Source organism: Chrysochloris asiatica, unplaced genomic scaffold, assembly GCF_000296735.1.
Source record: "Chrysochloris asiatica unplaced genomic scaffold, ChrAsi1.0 scaffold00064, whole genome shotgun sequence".
In the NCBI taxonomy this organism is placed as follows: domain Eukaryota; kingdom Metazoa; phylum Chordata; class Mammalia; order Afrosoricida; family Chrysochloridae; genus Chrysochloris; species Chrysochloris asiatica.
Window position 1 is genome coordinate 15,217,874 of NW_006408582.1, and position 20,087 is coordinate 15,237,960.

At 52.2% G+C, this 20,087-nt stretch overlaps 1 protein-coding gene across 1 annotated transcript; it reads right to left on the reverse strand.

Annotated features, from left to right (window-relative positions):
- Positions 1-1,449: 1,449 nt before the first annotated feature.
- Positions 1,450-13,813, reverse strand: PDLIM2 (PDZ and LIM domain 2 (mystique)). Its single transcript, XM_006864392.1, has 9 exons — positions 13,697-13,813; positions 12,804-12,955; positions 10,645-10,714; positions 10,388-10,533; positions 10,163-10,238; positions 5,454-5,532; positions 5,102-5,248; positions 2,873-2,990; positions 1,450-1,627 (listed from the first exon to the last, which is right to left on the reverse strand). The coding sequence occupies exons 1-9, from the start codon at positions 13,787-13,789 to the stop codon at positions 1,450-1,452; spliced, it is 1,059 nt and encodes a 352-aa protein (XP_006864454.1). The 5' UTR covers positions 13,790-13,813.
- Between the last annotated feature and the right edge of the window lie 6,274 nt (positions 13,814-20,087).

Sequence of the window (20,087 nt, forward strand, 5' to 3'; positions counted from 1 at the left end):
CTTTGATCTTCTCTGTGAAAATACATCTGTGGCTACCACCCATCCCCAGAGCTGATAGGGGAATCTGGAAGGCCAGCATCACCTGGGATTAGGACTGGGGACAATGGGTGGATCAGACCAAAAATCCTGGGGCTGGCAAGCAACCAATGACCCCTCCCTTCTGATGCTAAACACCCCCAGGAGCAGGACAGGTAGCATCAGACATACGCAGGTGTGTTTCAAACAAACCAGCAATGAAGCAAGCAGTATGTATCACAGGAAAGAGGTGGGAGGTCAGCTCAACCCTGGCTTAGAGTCGAGTCCCCTGGTGGTGGTCCCTGATGGTGCGGTGCTGTTGGAGTTGACTGAGACCCCATCCCTACCCTCCTGGGCCAGGCTAACAGGCACAGAGGGCTTCAGACACATCAGGCCATCCTGGACAGGATTTGCCCACCTGGCACATAGAAGTTTGTTGGGTACACCAGAGCTAGTTGGGCATGAGCTTGCCCCCCAGCCTCTCAGGAAGAAAGTCATTACTGCTAAAGTAGAGGTATTCCTCTTGGAAAGCAGGTATCTTTACAAAAGAGCACAATCTTCAACCTAAAAGGAGCAAGCATCTCCAGTGGGAAAGGTCAGGGACTGGGGTTACCGGCTAAGGTCGGGATTTTGTTGTTGTTGTTGTTAGGTGTCGTTGAGTCAATTGCGACTCATAGCAACCTTATGTACAACAAAATGACTTTAAGGGATTTTGAGGGAGGGGAAAATGAGAAGGAAAAAACAAGCAAACATGTAAAATACAGACTCTCTACCAGTTCTAGTGTGGCACTGTGGGTTAATGTACTGGACTGCAAAGTTGGTTTGAATCACAAGGTCGGTGATTCAAGCTCACCAGCCACTCCTTAGAAACCCTATACAGGGTCCCGATGGATTGGAACCGACTCAACAGCACTTAACAACAACCTAGTAGAAGGGAGCAGCTCATACCCTGGGGTTAAGGCAGGGAAGTAAAGGGAAGGGGAGAACATCTACTTGGTTTTGTTCATGTATATATATTTATAGAACTCATATTTTGAAAATTTTACACAGTGAAGACCATTAACCTCTAGCCCACCCTTTTCTTCCAGATGCCCATCTCCTTGTTCCACCCTGCTTACCACCTGGTATACCCAGATACTGAAAGCAATGCCAACTCCAGACTATGGCACAGTCCTGTAGGACTTGAGTTTGCAAGTGTCTAGGAAAGGCCTGGGGTAGTAAGGGTGCCCTCAGCACTCACAGCCCAAGATAATAGATTCCAGCCTTTGGCCTCACCCAGTGAGGATAAAGGGACTTCAGGCCCAAAACTTAGTTCATATAAGAGCCACCACCCACCATCACCCCTTCCATGCCAACTTGCTATTGACCTGGCTCCTGGCCCGAAGGTGCCCCAGGTCTCTGTCAAAGGTGAGGCAGAGAGCACAACTTCAGCCCTCAAGCCTGGGAGCTGAGAGTGGAGGGTGCCGAGTATCGCTGGCGGGCATGCTTCTCACAGTACAGCTCATCCTTTACCCAAAAGTGCCCGCGCATCTTCAGGTTCAGGCCGCAGTCTGCACAGGCGTAACAGCCTGGGTGGCGGTACCGACCCTCCTGGATACGCACAGCTTGATTCCTGCAGGATAGGAGAGTCATTAGCCTCAAGGACAGAGAGGCCAGGGGTGACACATCAGCCTTAGGTAGGTCCCCAACCCAAAGTCAGAGCCTGTGGAAGAGCCAAAACCTCCCCAGAAATCTGGCTCTCCCCTCTTCCCACCATACCCCACAACCATACATACACACACCCTCTACCACCAGGGTGGCTAATCAAAGAAGCCATCCTTCCCCACACAAAGGCCAGTATACACCAGTCCCAGAGCATTGATTCTTTTGGAGCAGCCTGTCAAAGTGTGGTCCCAGGACCAGCAGCTCAGGTGGGGGTCACGTAGAACAGGTTAGAAATGCCCATTCTTAGGCCCAACGTGCCTTCTGAATCAGAAACTCTGGAATGGGGTCTAACACTCAGTGTTCTCACAAGTCCTGCAGGTGATGTGGATTCATGCATGCTTAAGAACCAGCATCTAAAACGTGTTCTTTTTCAACACAGTCTCCTTATCCTTATCTCAGAGCTCCAGGGAGACTAGAGTGCATCCCATTCTGTGGGTGAAAAAAAGGAAACCCAGCGAGGTGACAGGATTTACATAGAGTTGAGTCACCTGACCCTCAAACTGGGCTCTGAAGAAATGCACCTGGGGACCTCTCAGTGATTTCCCAGAGAATGTATTACATTATAATGCCACCCACTGAGAAAAACCAAGCCCACCTCTGGAAAATTCAGCCTGTTCCAAAGGGGTTGAGAGATCGGAAAAGAGCAAGATTTTCCAGGATGCCTCTAAAGGCAGGTCTCCAGAGGCTTTGAGATGACTGAGGAGAAACCAAAAAACAGGAGCATTTCTTTACTCCTTTGAGAAAGGAGAAAAGGGTAGAAAAGGAGAAGAGGAGAAGGGGCAAGTCTGGGAGAAGGGAGGAAGAGATACTACAGAAAGAAGCCAGTGCAGGCCTTCTTTTTCAAAATAAATAAATAAAACACAAACGACTCATGGAAACCCAGTGTGTGTCAGAATAGAATGATGAACGATAGCGTCTTCAATGACTGGTTTTTCTAAAGTAGATTACCAGGCCTTTCTTCCAAGGTACCTCTGGTGGAAGAATGAAAATAACTCACCCCAGAAACCACTGGGGCACATGCTCCCTTCTAGGGTCCTGGTGGCATTGTCAGGGAAGTCCTTGACTAAAGGCCCTTTCTGAGACATCCTGTGCCTAGTACCATTCTTCCAGGGTGTGCCCCCACTTCCCCAACCCCCAGCCATCTGGTACTCACGCGATACTGGTGTTGCACTTCTCACATGTGTGTAGCTTTGGAGAAGTGGACAGGGCTCTGCCAGTGGACAGGGAGGCCTGGGGGCTCAGTGAGCTGGGCAGGAAGGCAGGCGTGCCACCTGGGAGGGGTGGGAGGCAGACACACAAGTAGAACTTGTCAATCGGCAGCAGTATCCAGGCTGTATTTCATTGTGTGTCCCCCACCTACTTCCCACAAGGTCCCAGGAACCTTGTAGAAGACACACTTATACACAGTCCTCTAAAGTAACATTGGGCATGAGCAGGGGAGGGGGCCTGTGGGATGTACCCTTTGGTTATCTGATGATACATGGAGGGGATTGTAATCATTACAATGAAGTGAAATACGATAGGATGAATGTGAAGCTGATGTTTTCCCATGTAAACCCATATAATCCACAATAAAAATTTTTTTAAAAGGAAGGCAGGACACTGCTGATAAATTAGGGCACTATTGGGCTAATACTGGTAAACTGAACCAGTGTACTTTTGGAGCAAAAAGATGTTTGAGATAAACAGACTTAGCAATTGACTGGAAAAATAAATAAATGAGTTAAAAAACTTTTAAAGTAACATTGGGCATGAGAAGTTGTGCCAGAAACCTTGGCTGGGCCTGGTCAGCCACATAGAGCACACAGGGTTGAGTGTGCTCAGCTAAGGTAAACCTGACAAGGCACCGCATGCCGCATCTGACATATCAGGGATAGCAGGTTTTCCCTAGCTTGTGATGCCGCAATGATGATATTAATAGATAATAATATTAGATTATAATTATAAAACAGCATCACAATACCTTATTTTTCAGTTTTCAAAGGACTTTCATATGCATTATTGCACACCAGCAGTGCAACAAAGCTAAGATGAAGCCAGCTTTTATTGGGCAAACACTGTCTGTTTCTACCCCCTAGGACGTGCTGGTTCCCCTGGTGAGTCTCATCCATGTGCTCTCTCCTTGACTCCACCACCTTCTGCCTGTGCCCTCTCCTCACCTCCATCTCTGTGATTGTCTCCAGGATGTAAACTCTAAACGTCACAGCTGGAACCAGCTGCCAGTACTGGTCAGTGTGCCTCTCAACTACTTCACCTGAACCTGTTCCATCCTCTCCAGACAAAGCACTCCTCTCTCTCTCCCCTAGATTAGGACATGCCCCCCAGTTCCTCACCCAGCTCCCCATCCCACACACATACACAGCCATCAGAGCAATTGTGCTAAATGTCTGTGAAGCCCTGTACCACTGTCCCCTTCCTTGTGAGCTCTTCCTTATGAGGTCGGTAAACCTAACATCAGGGCCCCTTTCCAGCCCAAGCTCCATACACATCTGGCCCATCAGAGGCGCACGCAATGTTGTCCAGTGAATACAATGAAGGACTAACCAGAGCCTGCAGCATGTGTGATGCTCATTTTAACATCGTATGCACTCCCTGGAATGGCTTCTTGTCTGACTCTCCCAGTTACAAGGCTCCTTAGCCTGGCACACAAGACACTTGCCAGGCCAAGCTGTTTATTCTTGCCCACACTCAAAGCTCTCCTGCTGGCAGTGCCCACATTCCACAGTCCTCCCTACCACCATCTTAAGGCCACTCATTGAAATCTTCATTTTTCTTCAAGGGTCAATTCCCCTCTTCCTCCCATCTCTGGTATGGTACTGTACGATACGCACTGATAACCGCAAGATTGAAAGTTCAAACTCACCAGTTGCTCCTTGGAAACCCTATCAGGGTTGCGATCAGTTGAAACTGACTCACGACACTTAACAACAACAACGTCTTCCTAGAAGCCCTCCGTGGAGACCTAGCCCCATGGGCCTCCTTGGTCTCCATCATTTCCCCTGGACTCTTCTGACCACAGCTGGCACTGCTATACCTTCTGGGTGACCCCTGCTGGACTGTAGGCACCTTAAAGGCAAGAATTTCATCTTCTCCATGTCTGTCATCCCTTGGTGTCCAGTACTGTGCTGAGCACCTAACAGGCCCTTAAGCAATATTGTGTTGCTGTTATGTGCTGTCAAGTCGATTCCTACTCGTAGGGACCCTGTACAAGGTTTCCAAGGAATTGCTGGTGGGTTTCAACCACTGGCCTTGCAGTTAGCAGTCCAGTGATTATCCTACAGCGCCACACCAGGGCTCCGTCTAGTTCAATAAAATGTCCAGCCAGGGCCCTGTGGTGTCCTGGAGGACATCGTCCCTTACTCAAGCCCCTGGGTCCCCTCACCTCTCTCTTCAGCTTCCAAGGCTTCCTGCAATAACCGGAAGGAGCTGGACTGCCGGGGGGCCACCCGCCCCTCACGATTTTCCTGCAGCATCTTGAAGACTTCGGAGTCCTCTTCCAGAAGGTGGCTTCCCCCTTCTGATTCTACACCGTGGGGATGGGACGCAGCTGGGAATGAGGATCCCATTCCCTGGATGTTAGGACTAGCAGGGAAGGACAAGACGGGTAAGCCCAGAAAGAAAAGATTCTGGAGTTTAGAAGTATGGGGCCTCCATCCCACCCTAAGAAACCAGTGTCCCTTCTGCCCCTCCCAGGCCCTCTGAGACCCACTCCAAGACCTGCTGGTACCTGAGTCTGGGGCTGGAGGACCGGAAGCCGGGAGAATGATGTGGCAGCACCAGCACAGGCGAATCGCCCGCATGGCTGAGGCCAGCCTGTCAGGAGGAGAAACATCCAGGGGAGGAGTCAGTGGCTGGAGCCTTTGGCCAAGAGAGCCATCTGTGCTGCCAAACCCAGCAGTTCCCCGGGTTTAACACCAGAGGGCTCCAGACTCTTGCTGACCAGCAGGTCCCTAAGAGTGACCATGGTCCTGAACCTGCCTCCAGTCAGATCACCAAAGACTGTTTGGCACCAGAGGCTTGTCTAAACCATGGTGGTGTGTGGTTCTGTGGAGGGACTGAGAAAGGGGCAGAATGAAGGGTGCCAGGTGAAGGGATAAGGATTTATGTTATGTTATAGAGTCACTGGTGTGGTGCTGTGGGTTAATGCGCCAGACTGCAGAGCTGTTTGAACTGCAAGGTCGGTAGTTCAAGCTCACCAGGTGCTCCTCAGAAACCCTATACAGGGTCACTATGTGTCGGAACCAACTTGACAGCACTTCACATAGAGTCATTGGGTGTTGCAAATGGTTAATACATTTAGCCACTAACTGTAAGTTAGGAGGTTCAAGTCCACTGAGAAACACTTCCAAAACAAAGGCCTAGACCCCTATTAGATAGCCACTTTGTTTGTTTTTTTTAATGCTACACTATATTTTTTCAAAGATGCTGTACACTGGCACCGTACATAACAAGCAGAGAGGAAATACACTGACCCTTTTGCAGTGAGGAAACATAAAGGGTGAAGTGAAGGGGCTAAGACCACTCCCATTCCCTCCTGGAGTCAGAGCTGGGGCTGGGCAGAGGCCTTGTCTCTATACAAACTGAACTCTCACCTAAGATAGCCTGAACGTGAGCTGAGCAGCCTCATCTGGCTGCCCTGGGAGGTCTGGTCTTGTCCACAGAGCTGTGGGGAGCCAAGCCCATCTTAAGGACCACACCCTGTGCCACAGTGCCACCTCCTTAAGTATGCCCTGTCCATCTGAGCTGTTACATTTGCTCTCTGCCTTCACAAAATTAGGTTAGTGTTGTTAGGGGCCATTGAGTCAGTTCCGACTCATAGTAACCCTATCCACACAGAATGAAACACTGTCGGGTCCTGCACCCTCCTCAAAACTGGGGTTATATGAGAGGACCATGCTGAGCCACTACCAATCCATCTTGTTGATGGTCTTCCTCTTGTTGACTCACCCTCTACTTTACCAAATAAAATATAGAGACTGTAAAAAACATCGGTAGTTGCCAGGGACTTGAGGGGAGGGATGAATAGGTGGACAACTTAAGGATAGTGAACTATTCTGAATGCTTCTGTAATGGTAACTGCATGACATCATGCACTGGTCAAAATCCACAGAAACTTTACAACCCAATGAGTGAGTCCTAAAACAGACTATGGACTTTTAGTTAATCATGTATCAACGTTGATACATGAATGGCAACTCACATTTCACATAAACGGTAGTTATCAATTATAGGGGGAACTGTGTGCAAAGGCAAGAAAAGCCAGCCATGCAGGCTTAAGGGCACAATTGCTTGGGAAGCCAAGTTCCCTCAATGCCTAGTAATTTTAACCATTATTTTAAAATACAAAGTCATGCATGAATTATGGGGTAGAATGAAAAAAATTGCATGATTCTTCAGCCAAAAGAGGAAAATTAAAAGAATCTTGAGAAAATAGGCCTAGACTCTCACCCTGCCAACTTTTCTTCTAGCAGTTTACATGCCTTTGTGCTTGGAATTCTGTGATAAAAAATGGTAAGGTAAGGAGACTGAGGACCAGAGGAGAGATGGAGGCTGGGCTAGGACTCCAAGCTCCGCCTCCTGGATGCCAGGCTGGGGCTGTGTTGTCAACTGACAAGACTGTGAGATCTGAGATCCTTTCCTTAGGAAGCACAGCACACACTCAAGAATTATGTCACATCTCACTGTGTCTCAGGCAGGTCAGCATGTGCCCTTTCTCACTTGTTGAAAAGCTCCATTCAATAAGCCAAGTCCATGTGTCTTTTTTTTTTTTTATGCTACATCATATTTTTTCAAAGATGCTGTACACTAGGACCTGGCTCCAATCTAACAGAACAGAGAGGAAATAAGCTGACCCTTTTGCGGTGAGGAAATAGAAACATAAAGGGGAAAGTGAAGGGGCTAAGAACCTCTCTACCTTGGAGTCAAAGCTTTAGAGAAAGAGTGCTTTAAAAAAAGTCTGCATCTCCTAACCAAGGAGTATACCTTCCAGCAAGGGCAGGTTCTAATTCCCAGAAAGGTACCACATGGGCTGGGTTGCCCTGCGCCTTGGGCCTCCCACAGCTTCAGCCAGCCCAGATGCCTCAGGAAGGCCATGGCCACCGCAAAAGTGGGGTTTCACTTCATCTACTATCACCTCTGTCTCCTCCAGCTCACAGTCCATCCTTACATGTACCCCTACCTCACTGTCTCCAAAACCACCATGCCCTGCTGGAGAAGGAAGGAGCCCACCTGCCTGGCATGGTGAGGCTTCCACTTTTTCCTCCCTCCCTTGCCCTTCCAGCCAGCAGACACCCTCTTTCACAAAAGGGAGTGTTCATCTCTAAATCCAGAATTGCTGCTCCCTCTTCACCTGCCCTTCAAAAATGTAGTCAACATCTCTTGAACAGTATTCTGGGAAACACAAGTCCCTCTGTATGTTAATAAGCAAGTAGTGGGGGTGGAACTTCAGAAGTTCTGTGGTCAAACAAGTTTGAGAAATTGACTGAATCAAGTAGGTTTCTTTCTCAAGGGACTTCTTAAGCTTTTAAGATGCTGAAGTGCACAGTGAGTCTTAAGAGGGGCTCTAGGACCTGTGACCCCATGACCACTTGACCACAGCACCATCTGTAGGCCAGAATGTAAACTCAGAGGGTCAGCAAGCAATGTGCCTTTTTTCCACACAAGTATCTCCAAATCCTACAAGCCTGCCTAGCACAAACAGATGCTCACTAAACATTTGTTGAAGGAGTGAGGAAATAATCAAGGTTCTCAGGGTCAAGAAAGGGAACTTAGAGCAACTCTGAAGGCCCAGAGGAGAAAAATGGCTCATTCATACTGATACAGGTAGACATGACCCAGGTCTGGCCAACACCCAGCCCTCACACTACAGTGGAGGTTCTCAAACCTTAGCGTGCATCAGCTTTATCAGGATGGCTGGCTACAACTGATTGCCGACTCCCAGCCCCAGAGTTTCCGGTTCCATGGGGCTATGCAGAGGCCTGAGATTTTACATGCCTAACAAGTTTCCAGATGCTGCTGCTGATCTGAGAACCACTTTGTCACACCATGCTGCATCTCCCCCTTACTGGTCTTGGGGGGCATCACAAGGAAAGGACCCAGGAAGGCATTCCCTTGAGCATGTAGTCCCAAAGAGTCTCTGTCCCAGGAGCTTGACTGAAGGAGACCAAGATGGACAACATCTTCTCTGTCAGTCCTGCTGGTTTCGGGCAAAGGTCTTTTGAGAATCTCTCTCACAACCCACCCCAGCACCCAAACATTGCAGGTCTTGCATCTACCACTGTGTCTCCATCTCCTAGAATGTCCATCCCACTTTCATCATTCTCTGATCTAAATCTTACCCTGTCCTATCTCAATGTCCAGCAAATTTCCCCACACAGCTTTTCCAGGCCACCCCAGACCACATTCATGTCTCCCCTCCCAGAACGCCTCTCTCTTTTATAATTAAGACCACACTGTTGAGTGCTTAGCTGTTCCAAAACTGTTTTGCATGCCTGTCTTATCTCCATAACTATGTTTTTAAGTTCTTTAGAGAGCAGGATCTTATATAAAATGTCTCTGGGCACCACAGCACCAACCAGGTGGGCAGACCAATGATGTGGGCACACTGTAGGCTACCATGGAGCCGTGACTCTGCAGCCCTCAGAGAACCCTGTTTCTTCTGTAGGGTCCCCAGTTTCCAGCATCCCCCACCCCCACCCAAAGTCTCTCTGGAATGCAGAGTCAACCCTGAGGTAGCATTCCAGCAGCTGGGCCTTGTCCTCTTCACCCAGATGGATGGCTGAACACCCCTTCTGCCCCCAGCAGCTGTGGCCCAGCACTGCTGGCTACCTCACTCTCTCACCCCTCATCCCTGATCTTGACAAGAAGAAATACCTCCAATGGGGGTTAGGCAGTCACTAATGAGTGGGGCAGTGGGACCTGGGGGTTTCCAGAGGAGAAGCGGAGAGGGCAGCAGACAGAATAGGCAAAATGCCACTTGAGGCAGCCCCTTGCTGGTGGTTCTGGGACTGAGTAAGAAGGAGGAAGCAGGGAGGTGGGATGTTGGAAGATGGGTGCGGGCATGGGGTTTGGAACTGGGAGGAATGTGTTCAAGAGATGCAGCCAGAGCCAAAAGGGAATCATCCCAACAACAGCAGCAGAACTATGTCAGTCTCAGCCCAAGAGAAACACACTGAGAAGGGAAGAAGCCAACAGAAAGGGGGAGGGAGGAAGCAGCAGGGGAGCACAGTGGGGGGGAGGCCACCTGAGACTGGAAGGGCATGCCCACCACCAAAAGCAATGGTCTCCCTGGCTCAGGAGACTCCTGTCGCTAGGAGATGGAGACACTGGCTCTCCATGGACCCAGGTGGGACCAACCACCTGCCTGTTGTCCCTGGAGCACTACCAGCTGGGAATGGGAGGTACTTAGTTTCTCTGACACTCTCCTTTCCTGGAGTCTGCTTACCTGTCGGCTTCCAGGGTGGACCCCATAGGACAAGCGGTCTGCAGAGAGTCCTGGGGAGCATGCCAGGCTCTGGAAACTGAAATGAGAAAGATGGACAGCCTGTGGGCCAGAGCTCCCACCCAACCTGTCCCAGGGAAGAAGAGGATGCCCTCAGGGGGTCCCCTTAACATAGCTACTTAGACTTGGAGAGGCCTAAGTGGGTAAGTGCCCACCCCCTGCACTCACCTACGGTTGACCACTGCCTCTCCTGCAGGGGTATATGAGCTAGCGGAGGGCAGAGTGGAGAAGGGGCTGCCAGGCCTGGAACCCAGGGAGGCCGGGCTGGAACGGGAGGAGCGCAGGGAGGACTGACTATCAGTTCTCACAGAGCCCTGTGGAGAGAGGGGTCAGAAGGGCTGGACAGCAGCACTTCTGTAAATGGGCCCTGCCCTCTCATTTCAGAGCCCTAGATTCCAGGCTGGCCAAGACAAGACTAGGCTTACCTGGAAGCGAGTGGCCAGCAGTTCCAAGGAGCTTTCCCCATTGCTCTGCCTGGGAGAGACAGCCTGGGACCTGAGGAAGTAACCAAGGGAGGAGTGTCCTGCTAAGCTGACAGAAGCTGCAAAGTTCATGGACACAGTGTCCCCAGACTGGGACCTCAAGACCAGTAAAATGTCCACATTGGACATTTTGCCAAATTCAACTATCACTATTAAAAGAAAGGACAGGTTAAGCATCAGGAAGTAAGAAAGTAGGAAAGACGTTAAGTTCAGACAAAGTCATTTAGTAAAACTCCTTACGTTATCCACCTTCTGTTATCCACACCCCCACCCCCAGTTTTTCCCCTTCCCATTTCAGTCAGACTTTGTCACTGGTTAGTAGGGTTAAGAGCTGGAATGGACTTGACAGCACTTAACAACAAGAAACAGCAGGTTGTAGATAATTGGTGGGGAGACTGTCGATTTCATCCAACCCCTTGTATTTTACCCATAGAGAAACTGAGGAATAAAGAGGAAGAGGGAGTTGCTCAAAGTCCTAAAGCTAGTCAGTGGTGAGTCAGTTGCCCACTCTCCCCCTACCAGAGGCTTGTTTCCCACCAGCTCTGCCACTCATGGCTAGAGTGCTTTAGAGAGAGTCACTCACTGTTTCTGCCACAAAACCAAGGGTGGAACCTGTCCCACTTTGAGCCAAAGCAAGCAGATGAAAGACCAAGTCCAGAGTGCTCAGGTCACAGGCAGACCCAGTTCTTCACCTCCTCCCCCAAGTCACAGGCCAGAGGGACAGAAGTAGCCGCCTTCAGCTCCCCAGGGACCCCCTTCTGAAGCCCTTCCCAGCTGAGCCAGACTGGAGCCATGAGCAAGAAGTCATCAGAGGGCCAGAGGCTGGCAGAGGGTGAGGAGGGAGCCTGCCAAGTCCCACCACCACACCGTTCCTGGGGGTCTGGACATTTGTAGAGACTCATCATCAGGAGCCTCAGCCTCCCTAGGGAGGGCTATAGGATCAGTCTGAGGGGATCGCTGGCTCTGACTCCAGTCCACAGGGCTTCTGAAGGCCTGAACTATTTGCTAGGCACCAGGAGGGAAATATCAGCAGGAGAAAGAAGAGCTACGGAGCCTTGACTGGCCAGGTGTATTGCTGGAGGCAGGGGGTATTTGAGGACCCCCAGATCCCTCTGAGAGGTGCCTGAGGGGGGAAGGTTGGTGTCAGCAGTTCCTGTCCCTCCCCCACTGGAGACTGTAGATTTTGGTCCCATTCCCAGATGCCATGAGGTACTTTCCACCCTCCTCCTCTGGAGCCCACCCCTGCAAACACTGGTGGACCAAAGGAGCATGAAGGAGTCACTAAAGGGGCCAGGGCTGCCACAGCGACCTCAACACCAGTTCCTGCAGCATGACCAAGGCAGTGGGCAAGGAGAAGACATGGAGACGGAGCTGCAGAGAACCTGGTGGTGGCGGATTGGGGGCTGAGGGTGGGGGCAGAGAGGCAAGACGCATCTGACTCAGGTTCAAGGCCCGCCCAGAGGACTCTCCTGGCTGGGGGAATGCATTCCTGACTTCTGACTGGCTGGGATGCCCCACCCCAGGGAGCCACCTGTTCTCTCCCCCACGCACTCCCCACCCCATAACTCTTGCCTCCAGGCTCAAAACCCCACAAGCCCAGGAATCTGTGTTCACCAGCAGTGCCCAGAGCAGCGATGGAAAGAAGAGAGGAAATGACACCCTGAGAATTTCTGATGCCTACCTGGGATCTAAACAGAGGTCATCCCTTCTGGAAGGCAGGGATCCTAGAGACTTAGCCTAGGGCACACCTGACCCAAAAGTTTCCCCTCTTCAACCCACTTGATGCCCCTGCCCTGTACCCTTCACACTCTTGGGAACCAGTCAAACTTGGGCTTCCAGGTAGCTGGTGCCAACTCGCCCTGCCCTGTCAGTGGCTGCAAGCCCAGCCTGGCACCCACCTTCACCCTACTGGGCACAGGGACACCCTCAGCCCACCGTATGTCTCTCTCCCCTGCTACAAGACCCGGAGCCCAGGACCTTCTTGCAGATGTGCAGAAAGGACTCAGGAAAGGTTGTTTGGAGCTGCTTTCTAGGCTGTGGGCAGTGAATGGGCAATGAGCTGGCGGAGAAGAAAGAGGCTCAGCGGAAGGTGGGGGGCCTACCGGTCCAGTTGCAGTCGCAGGGGCGAGGGGCTCTGGCGGATCTTGCTCTGGGCCTCAGTGTGAAGCATGCCCTCCGCACTCTCCCCATTAATGGCCACGATAATATCGCCAGGTCGGAGGTCAGCAGCTTCAGCCTTGCCCCGTTCAGTCACCTTTAAGGGATGAAGAGCTGGTGAGACTGTGGTACCCACGCTCAAACCCTGGGGTGGGGTGAGTGATGGAGGAGAGGGGATTTCCCTCTCTTCTGCCCAAGAAACACAGAGGCTTGTTTGAACTAGGCCGACCAGCCTCCTCCTTGGATTTCCCTGTCCCTGTCCCAGTCGTCCTATGTCTCACAACTGCCACTCCAGGCCTTGCTTTCAGCCAATCCCCTCTGAAAACTGAAGTGGCAGCCTCACCCCATCCCTGGAGCACTGCCATTCTAATGGGGGGCCTCCCCAAGAATGTGTAATGGCAGAATTTCAGGAACTGTGATTGAAAATACTTTGGCTAGAGAACCCTGCCCGTGCAGATCACACCTTGCAGGTGGCTGCCTGCATGCCAGGCCCTCCCTGTGAACACTTCCCAGGCAGGGCCCAGTCTTGGGTCAAGAGGAAACTGCTAAGAATTCAGGGCCCTTGTTTTAGTAACCACCCAAAATGGCTGCCAGCAGGTGTTATAAGTGACCCAGGAAAAAAGATCAGGTCCTACATACTTGAAGCCTGTTCCTAAAGTGGCCATCATGTCCCCATGGCAACAGGGCCTGACACGTCCTCCATCCCCTCCCCAATAGCACTCCCAGAAGCAGGTTCCAGGCTCCAGAACAAACAGACAAATATCAGTGAGGACTAGAATGAACAGGATAGACCCTAACTTTTGAAATAATTTCCTTGCCTCCTAGAACTAGCCCTTACCTTGGTCACCCTGATGGGTGTGTGGAAATCCCTGCCTCCGGTAATGCGGAAGCCCCAGGGCGCTGGCCCCACCACATCCACTGTTAACGCCATACCTGAGGAAGAGAGGACCAAGAAGTGGAGACTGCCCCACCCTAAGAAACGGGGCTGGAAGAGGGACAGGAGAGCCGCAATGGGAGAAAAAGGGGATGACAGGTCCCCAGAGCTGCCTGGGGGTGGGTGGGGTAAGTAGCGGAAGTAACTAAATCCCTCCCTCATCCCCCTAGTTTCACTTCCCCCAACCCTGGGAAGCCATGAGTATTAGTCTCCTCTTCCACTGGTCTTCAGCAGAGTGGCTCCCAGGAGATGGGCTGTCAAAGGTGCCAAATGGGGGCTTGCTAGAGATGGTTGGGTGGGGGCTGGTAAGTGGTTGTAGGTGTCACACTTCCTCCCTCTTCCCCTCCTCCACCATCAGGACTGTTAAGTCCCACTTGTGTTTGCTTCCTGTCCCGACTGCACAAGGTACTTCCTCTGTGCTCTGAGGGAGGGCAGAAGGCAGGCTGGGGGGTGGGGGGGAGTGCAGGGCTCTGGGAACCCCAGAGTGACAGCAAGGAAAGGGTGGTACCATCACAGACTCTTACGTGCTGGATTTGCAGGGGCTGAGTATAGATAGGGTCTTCTTCAGGCTACCTGGCTGCCTGAGAGTCCCTGGCAATGAGGATCAGGTAGGCAAGGCCTTACCAGTGACCAGCTACCCTGGGAACAGTCCCGGCAAGAGGACAGGGATCATCTGCCAAGCTGGGCACACCCACCCCTGGTGCTGGCCAGCCAAGCCGGGGCAAGCTGACTGACTTCCCAACTTCACCCTAGCCTGGGAGCCCTCTGATGCTGCCTGCCAAAAGGGGTCATAGGCCTCCCATCCACTGGACTAGGGAGTGTCCTTGCAAACCAGGCCCTGGTAGGATTTCCTGAGCCTTAAGATCTGGAGCCAGGAGCCAAACCAGGCAGGAAGCTGTAGTGCCAGGCTGGGCCACCACCCTACCCAGCACCCTCACTGGAGCTGCCCCTAGGGAGAACCAGAGATTGCAAGTTCTACCTGGATCTATCCAAGACTACAGGGCCACTTACTGCGTTTAGGGTCCTGGAGAGGGGGTACACACAACAGTCTGTCCTATGCCTGGCCAACTGCAGGCCCTCCCCACACCCTCAGGTTAGTGCTGGCGGCTCGGCTCGCAGACGCTCTGAGACTCCGAGACCTTTGAGCCCTCCAGTAGACTCGGTGCTGCGGGCGCCCCGGGGAGGTGCCGAGCCCGTCAGCCCGGCTCTCCCAGTTCTAGAGTTGTGGACGCTCCGAGGCCAAAATACCCACGGGACAGGGGCCGGAGGGGTAGTCCCAGGGTCAGGTAGCCAACCCTGAGGCAAGGCTGCGGGAAGAAGGGCTGTGGACTGAGAATTGGGGATGGAGCTCAGAGAGAGACGCGGGCGCCAAGCTCCGAGGGGGAGCTGGGGGCGGAGGGAAGCTCAGCGGCCCGAAGCTGTTCCGGGAGGTCTCCGACTGGGCGGAGGGTGCGCAGGTGGGCGCGCTCACCTGGCTCCCGCTCACCTGTGGGGCTGGGCGGCCAGGCCGGGGAGGGAAGGGAAGGAAAGAGGGCGAGGAGATGCGGCAGGTCTCGCCGCCGCCACCGCCGCCGCGCCGTCTGCCTGACTCTGGGGAGAGCCCGCCCGGGGCTCGAGGACCTGCCTCCGCCCATGTGATCCCAGGGCCGCCCCTGCCGCCGCCCCTGGCCCGGGAAGCCGCCTCCTCCGCGCAGCCCAGCCGAGCGCTGCCACCTGGCCTGCGCCGGGCCGTGAGGGGGTGCTCTCTGGAGCCCCCTGTAGGCTGCGATAGTCCTCCCGGAGGTGTCCCATTCTCCCCACTATCCTCCCTGAGTGCAGGGGAAGCAGTCTAATGACAGACCCATGTCCCAACGTGCAGATAGCGGAGGCTGCTATTCCCTACAGCTTTCCCGGGCCAGCAAAGGTCCACAACGCTTCCAAAAGGTCCCTGGAGCAGCCCCACCATGGTCCGAGTTAGGGGAGAGCTGGCTGGGTCAGTCTGAGGTCCGCCGGGATCCTCCGCCCACTCCAAGCTCAGATGCTAGCGCAGATGCAGCCTTCACACTCAAAAGTTCCAGACCAGGGGCCTCCCTCCGCCCTTCCCAATTCCGTTCCTGAACTCCCTGCGCCCTCGCTTGGCGGTGGCTGCAGACCGCTCCGGCGCTCGGGTGCTCTGGCAGCACCGAGCTTCCCTGAGCCGCCCCAGTTTGAGATGCCCAGACGCCCACGCCGATGAGCGACCCCTGTGGGCCCTGGAGGAGATGAGATGAGACTGCTAGTTGGAGTTACCGCATCCTCCTGTGTTACCCAGTATTCTGGGCTAATGTCTACCTTTCCCATTGCTGGCTCCTCTTACCAGATCCTTTCTGGGTGGGTCAACCCAACAATCACTCCGGCCATGCCCCCTCACACGTCCTCTGCCCACCACCTGGAACCCAGACTCTAGGGATCAGGAGAGCACAGCCATGGAGGTGGTCCCAGGTGCCAGTTCAAGAAGGGGTAGTCCTCATGCTGAGAACTCTGGATCTACCAAAGCCAATCCCTGCATCTCCCCGTCGTCTGTAGTTCACACTTTCTCTGTCAGGGGAGCACACCCATGGACACAACTGTAACTTACTCAGCTGTGAGTCACTCCCTCTGAGGGCATGGCCCTCACCACTCTGCTCCGCCTCCCCATGCCTGGCCCTGTGTCTGCTCCTCCTTGGACTCAACCAGTCACCTCCAACCTGTCTACCTCCCACAGCCTCTGCCCCTGGTGTGAGTAAACCATGCCTTCACGCAATAACTAATCCCAAGCCTCCTGCTTTGGCCACTTTACCTGATGTACTTGTTCTACCTCCCCAACTAGACCAGAAAGCCCCTTGAGGCAGCAGGACACTGCAGGTAGGACAAGCATAGTTTCAAGGTCATACAGACTTAGCTTTAAATGTTGGATCTGACTTTTCCTCACTGTGCAATCTTGGTTAAGTTCCTTAACTCTTCTGGACCTCAGTTTCTCTATGTGTAAAATGGGAATAATACATAGCTTACCATCCTATATAAAGCTGCTGGTACACAAAGAGTTTCCTCTGAGGCTAGGGTTTTTGTTTGGGTCACCACTTCATCCTCCAAGCTTAGTACATTGTCAGCTACATAGTAGACATGCAATAAATATTTGTTGAATGAATGTTTGAATGATGGAATGGATGGATTCCTCTCCCAGCCCCCATTTGTTGCAGGGACTGTGAATACCTTGTTGTACTCCTGACTTTGCCTTGGGTAATCTGAAGAAACATCTATGTCTCAAACCACAAAGGTTGCTGCTGGGTGGATTGTGCACTCACAAAACTCACAACGAAGAGCATGGTCCCGTGGAACACCAAAGAGCAATCCTGTTCTTTGTGATGTCTCTCAGCTCATTGGTAAAATAGGTGAGCAATTCCCAGAGGCCTAAGGACTTTTCTACTTCTTTCTTTGATTCATTGGGCAAAGAAAGTCAGGGAACCAGGTGCCCATGGTTCCCCTCACTCTTCAGGCCTCTGACCATCCCTCCCCATGCCCTCTTGCTAGGTAGTCATAGACATGGTCATCTAACAAACAGGGTTGTCATGGCAGGCAACCCAGGGTGTAGGGTTTGTTTACTGTGAAGGTTTCAGGGTCCCATCAAAGAGAGAGTGCGGATTTGGTTTCTGCCCCAAGGAAAGGAAGTCTCTCAACCCTCATATCTTCTATGAAGGCATCAGAGAATGTGAAATAGTGGATCTTAGGTCATTGAACTTCTGAGGAAGGGTCCTTTGCAGAACCCTTAGAACCAGCCTGTGCTGAGGACTGGCATGAATGTTCTGGATGTAGACATGGAGTGTGCACAGGTCTTGTTTAACCACTAGCCAGGGCCCCTGGCCACACCCAGGCTCAGAGAACCTGCCAGGGCCAGGCCATTGTGCTGTCTTCAGAGGCCTCCCCCATCTGACCAGAACCAGGTATCTCTACCCTTCAACATTAGCCATCACCTTGTCCCACCCACCTGGGGTGCAGGCACCTTCAATGAATGGCAGGCCTAGTAGACAGGATTTCCAGGAAGAATGTAAGTAGTCATGACAAAGAGCCCCACCTGCCTGGACCTCCCCAGCAAAATTCATGACCTTCCTCCTCCAGGAGCTGCTGGACAAGGACTGCAGGGGCACTTAGTAGGTTACATGCAGAAAGTCATTAGACCTGAGTTTAGATTCTGACTTCACCATTTAATAAGTACAATGCCTAGACCACCCACCCACTACTTTCAATTCCAACTCATAGCAACCCTGGAGGACAAAGTAGACTGTTCCATAGGATTCCCTAGACTTTTTTTTATTTTTCTTAAGACTGCAAATCTTTATGGGAGCAGATAGCCTCATCTTCCTTCTGAAGAGTGACTGGTATATTTAAACTGTTGACGGTTAGCAGCACAGTGCTTAACTTGCTGTGCTACCATGACTCCTCTAACATTGAGACCTGGTGGTGGAGGTGGTAGTGTCGAGTCCAATTTGTAGTGACCAGTGAGTTCCCAAGGCATTAAGTCTTTCTGGGAGCAGAAAAAAAATGATCTTTCCTGCAGAATGCTTGGGGGACCCAAACTGTTGACCTTGCAGTTAGCAGCCCAACACATAGCCCACTATGCTTCCGGGGCTCCTTTTGTTGTTGTTTAGTGCCGTTGAGTGGGTTCCGACTCATAGTGACCCTGTATGGGGTTTTTGAGGAGTGGCTGGTGGATTTAAACTGACCTTACAGTTCAATCCTATCTTGCGGTTCAGTGCTTATACCAATAGCTTAATTTCTCAGAGCCCGAGTCTCCCCTGTAAAATGGAATCAGAAAGACCGTCTACTGTGATGCTTGCATTAGATAGCACATACTCAACTCACAGTCACAGCAGAATAATGGAAGTTTCCTTTCTTGGTAGTGCAGCCAAGCCCAGACTGTGACCAACCCCTACCCCAGTTCCTCACAGGAACCACCAAGTCCAGAGAAATTGAAAACCTTGGGCAAGAAGAGTTGCTTTGGCTAGCTATGACCTACCACTCCCAGCTTCCTGCAATGTATTGCTCAAAAGCTGAAGCCCAAAGCAGGAAAAAAAGAAAAGAAAAATCCCAAACAATAAACACACAAGAGCGTCAGTATGGAAATAAAGCACACAGAAGGAAAACATTAGCAGAATAATTAGAAATGTCATCTAGTCCAGCCACCCCGCGACTGCTCCAGAATCAAAACAGCCTGCAAACAACGCCACATTCAGCTCCCCAGCTCTGGTTTCCTCTCTCCCCCGCCACTCCACCCCCCAATCAGGCCTTGCCCTAAGTCTGTGATGCTTTCAGCTCAGTGCTGCATGTCAGGCAGCTGCTGGTCCTTGGGGCTGCCTGATTCTGCTAGAGGCCTGAGCTGAGATCTTTAGATAATAAGCTGTTGTTTCCACTCTCCCCCTTCCTTCCCACACACACCTGTTCCTTGATTTCCAGTACAGTCCCCTGAAGAATTACCAGAATCCATAGGAGGTCTTTCCCATCCCAAAGAAAAAGGACTCAGGCAAAGTCCCTGGTCTCCAGATTTATTTTACATTCTCTTCAAGCAGGAACTTGGAAGATGGGGAGGGGGCGCTGGGGAGGCAGGAGCGCAGCAAACATTAGTCTCCCTTGGAAGACATTTGGGACAGGACAGGCCTTCAAGGCCAGCAGCCTGGGCAGCACCGCAGAGCTCTTTGGCGATGTGCAGAGCTCTTTGGCAGCTGTTGGAAAAAGGGGCTTTCAGGCAGGACCTACCAGGCCTCCAAGGCTAAGAAGGTGGCTGCATCCACCCCCACCTCTCTCCCAAACCCAGCTGGAAGCAGGAAGGCAAAGGGGCAGCAGGCAAGCTGGAGTGAAAAGGGAAGAATCCCCTCTGGGGGCGGAGGCAGTTTGATCTCTATTAGGTTAGGAAGCTGGTTCTGGTTAGAGGAACCCCATGGGGGTGAAGCTGGGAGCCGGTCCCTATTAGAGAAAATGCCATGGAGGGTGGGAGCAGGGGTTTTTTGGGGGGGTCTGTTCTCAATAAGGCCGGGAAACAGTCTCCACTTCAAAGCAGACCTCTGTATTTGGAAAGTGGGGTGGGGGAAGAGATGAAAGGGACGTCAGAGGAATGCCTGTGAGTTGTGGGTGGGGATCAGTCCAGGGGGCTCCAAGGGGGCTCCACGGGAAGGGCTTCTGGGGTTGTCTGCAGATGCCTGGAGCTCTGGCCCAGGGCAGGGAGGATGTGGGGGAGGTCCTCTCTCTCTCCCCAAGAGCTACTGCTCTGACCCATAAGGCTGGACTGAGTTGCCACGGAGACCAA

Coding starts and splice junctions, on each gene's coding strand:
- PDLIM2 (XM_006864392.1), bottom strand. CDS start 13,789: ATGGCGTTAACAGTGGATGTGGTGGGGCCAGCGCCCTGGGGCTTCCGC. Junction 5,249..5,453: donor CTTCCGGTCCTCCAGCCCCA/GACTCAGGTACC, acceptor CCCATCCCCACG/GTGTAGAATCAGAAGGGGGA. Junction 1,628..2,872: donor AAGTGCAACACCAGTATCGC/GTGAGTACCAGA, acceptor CCTATCCTGCAG/GAATCAAGCTGTGCGTATCC.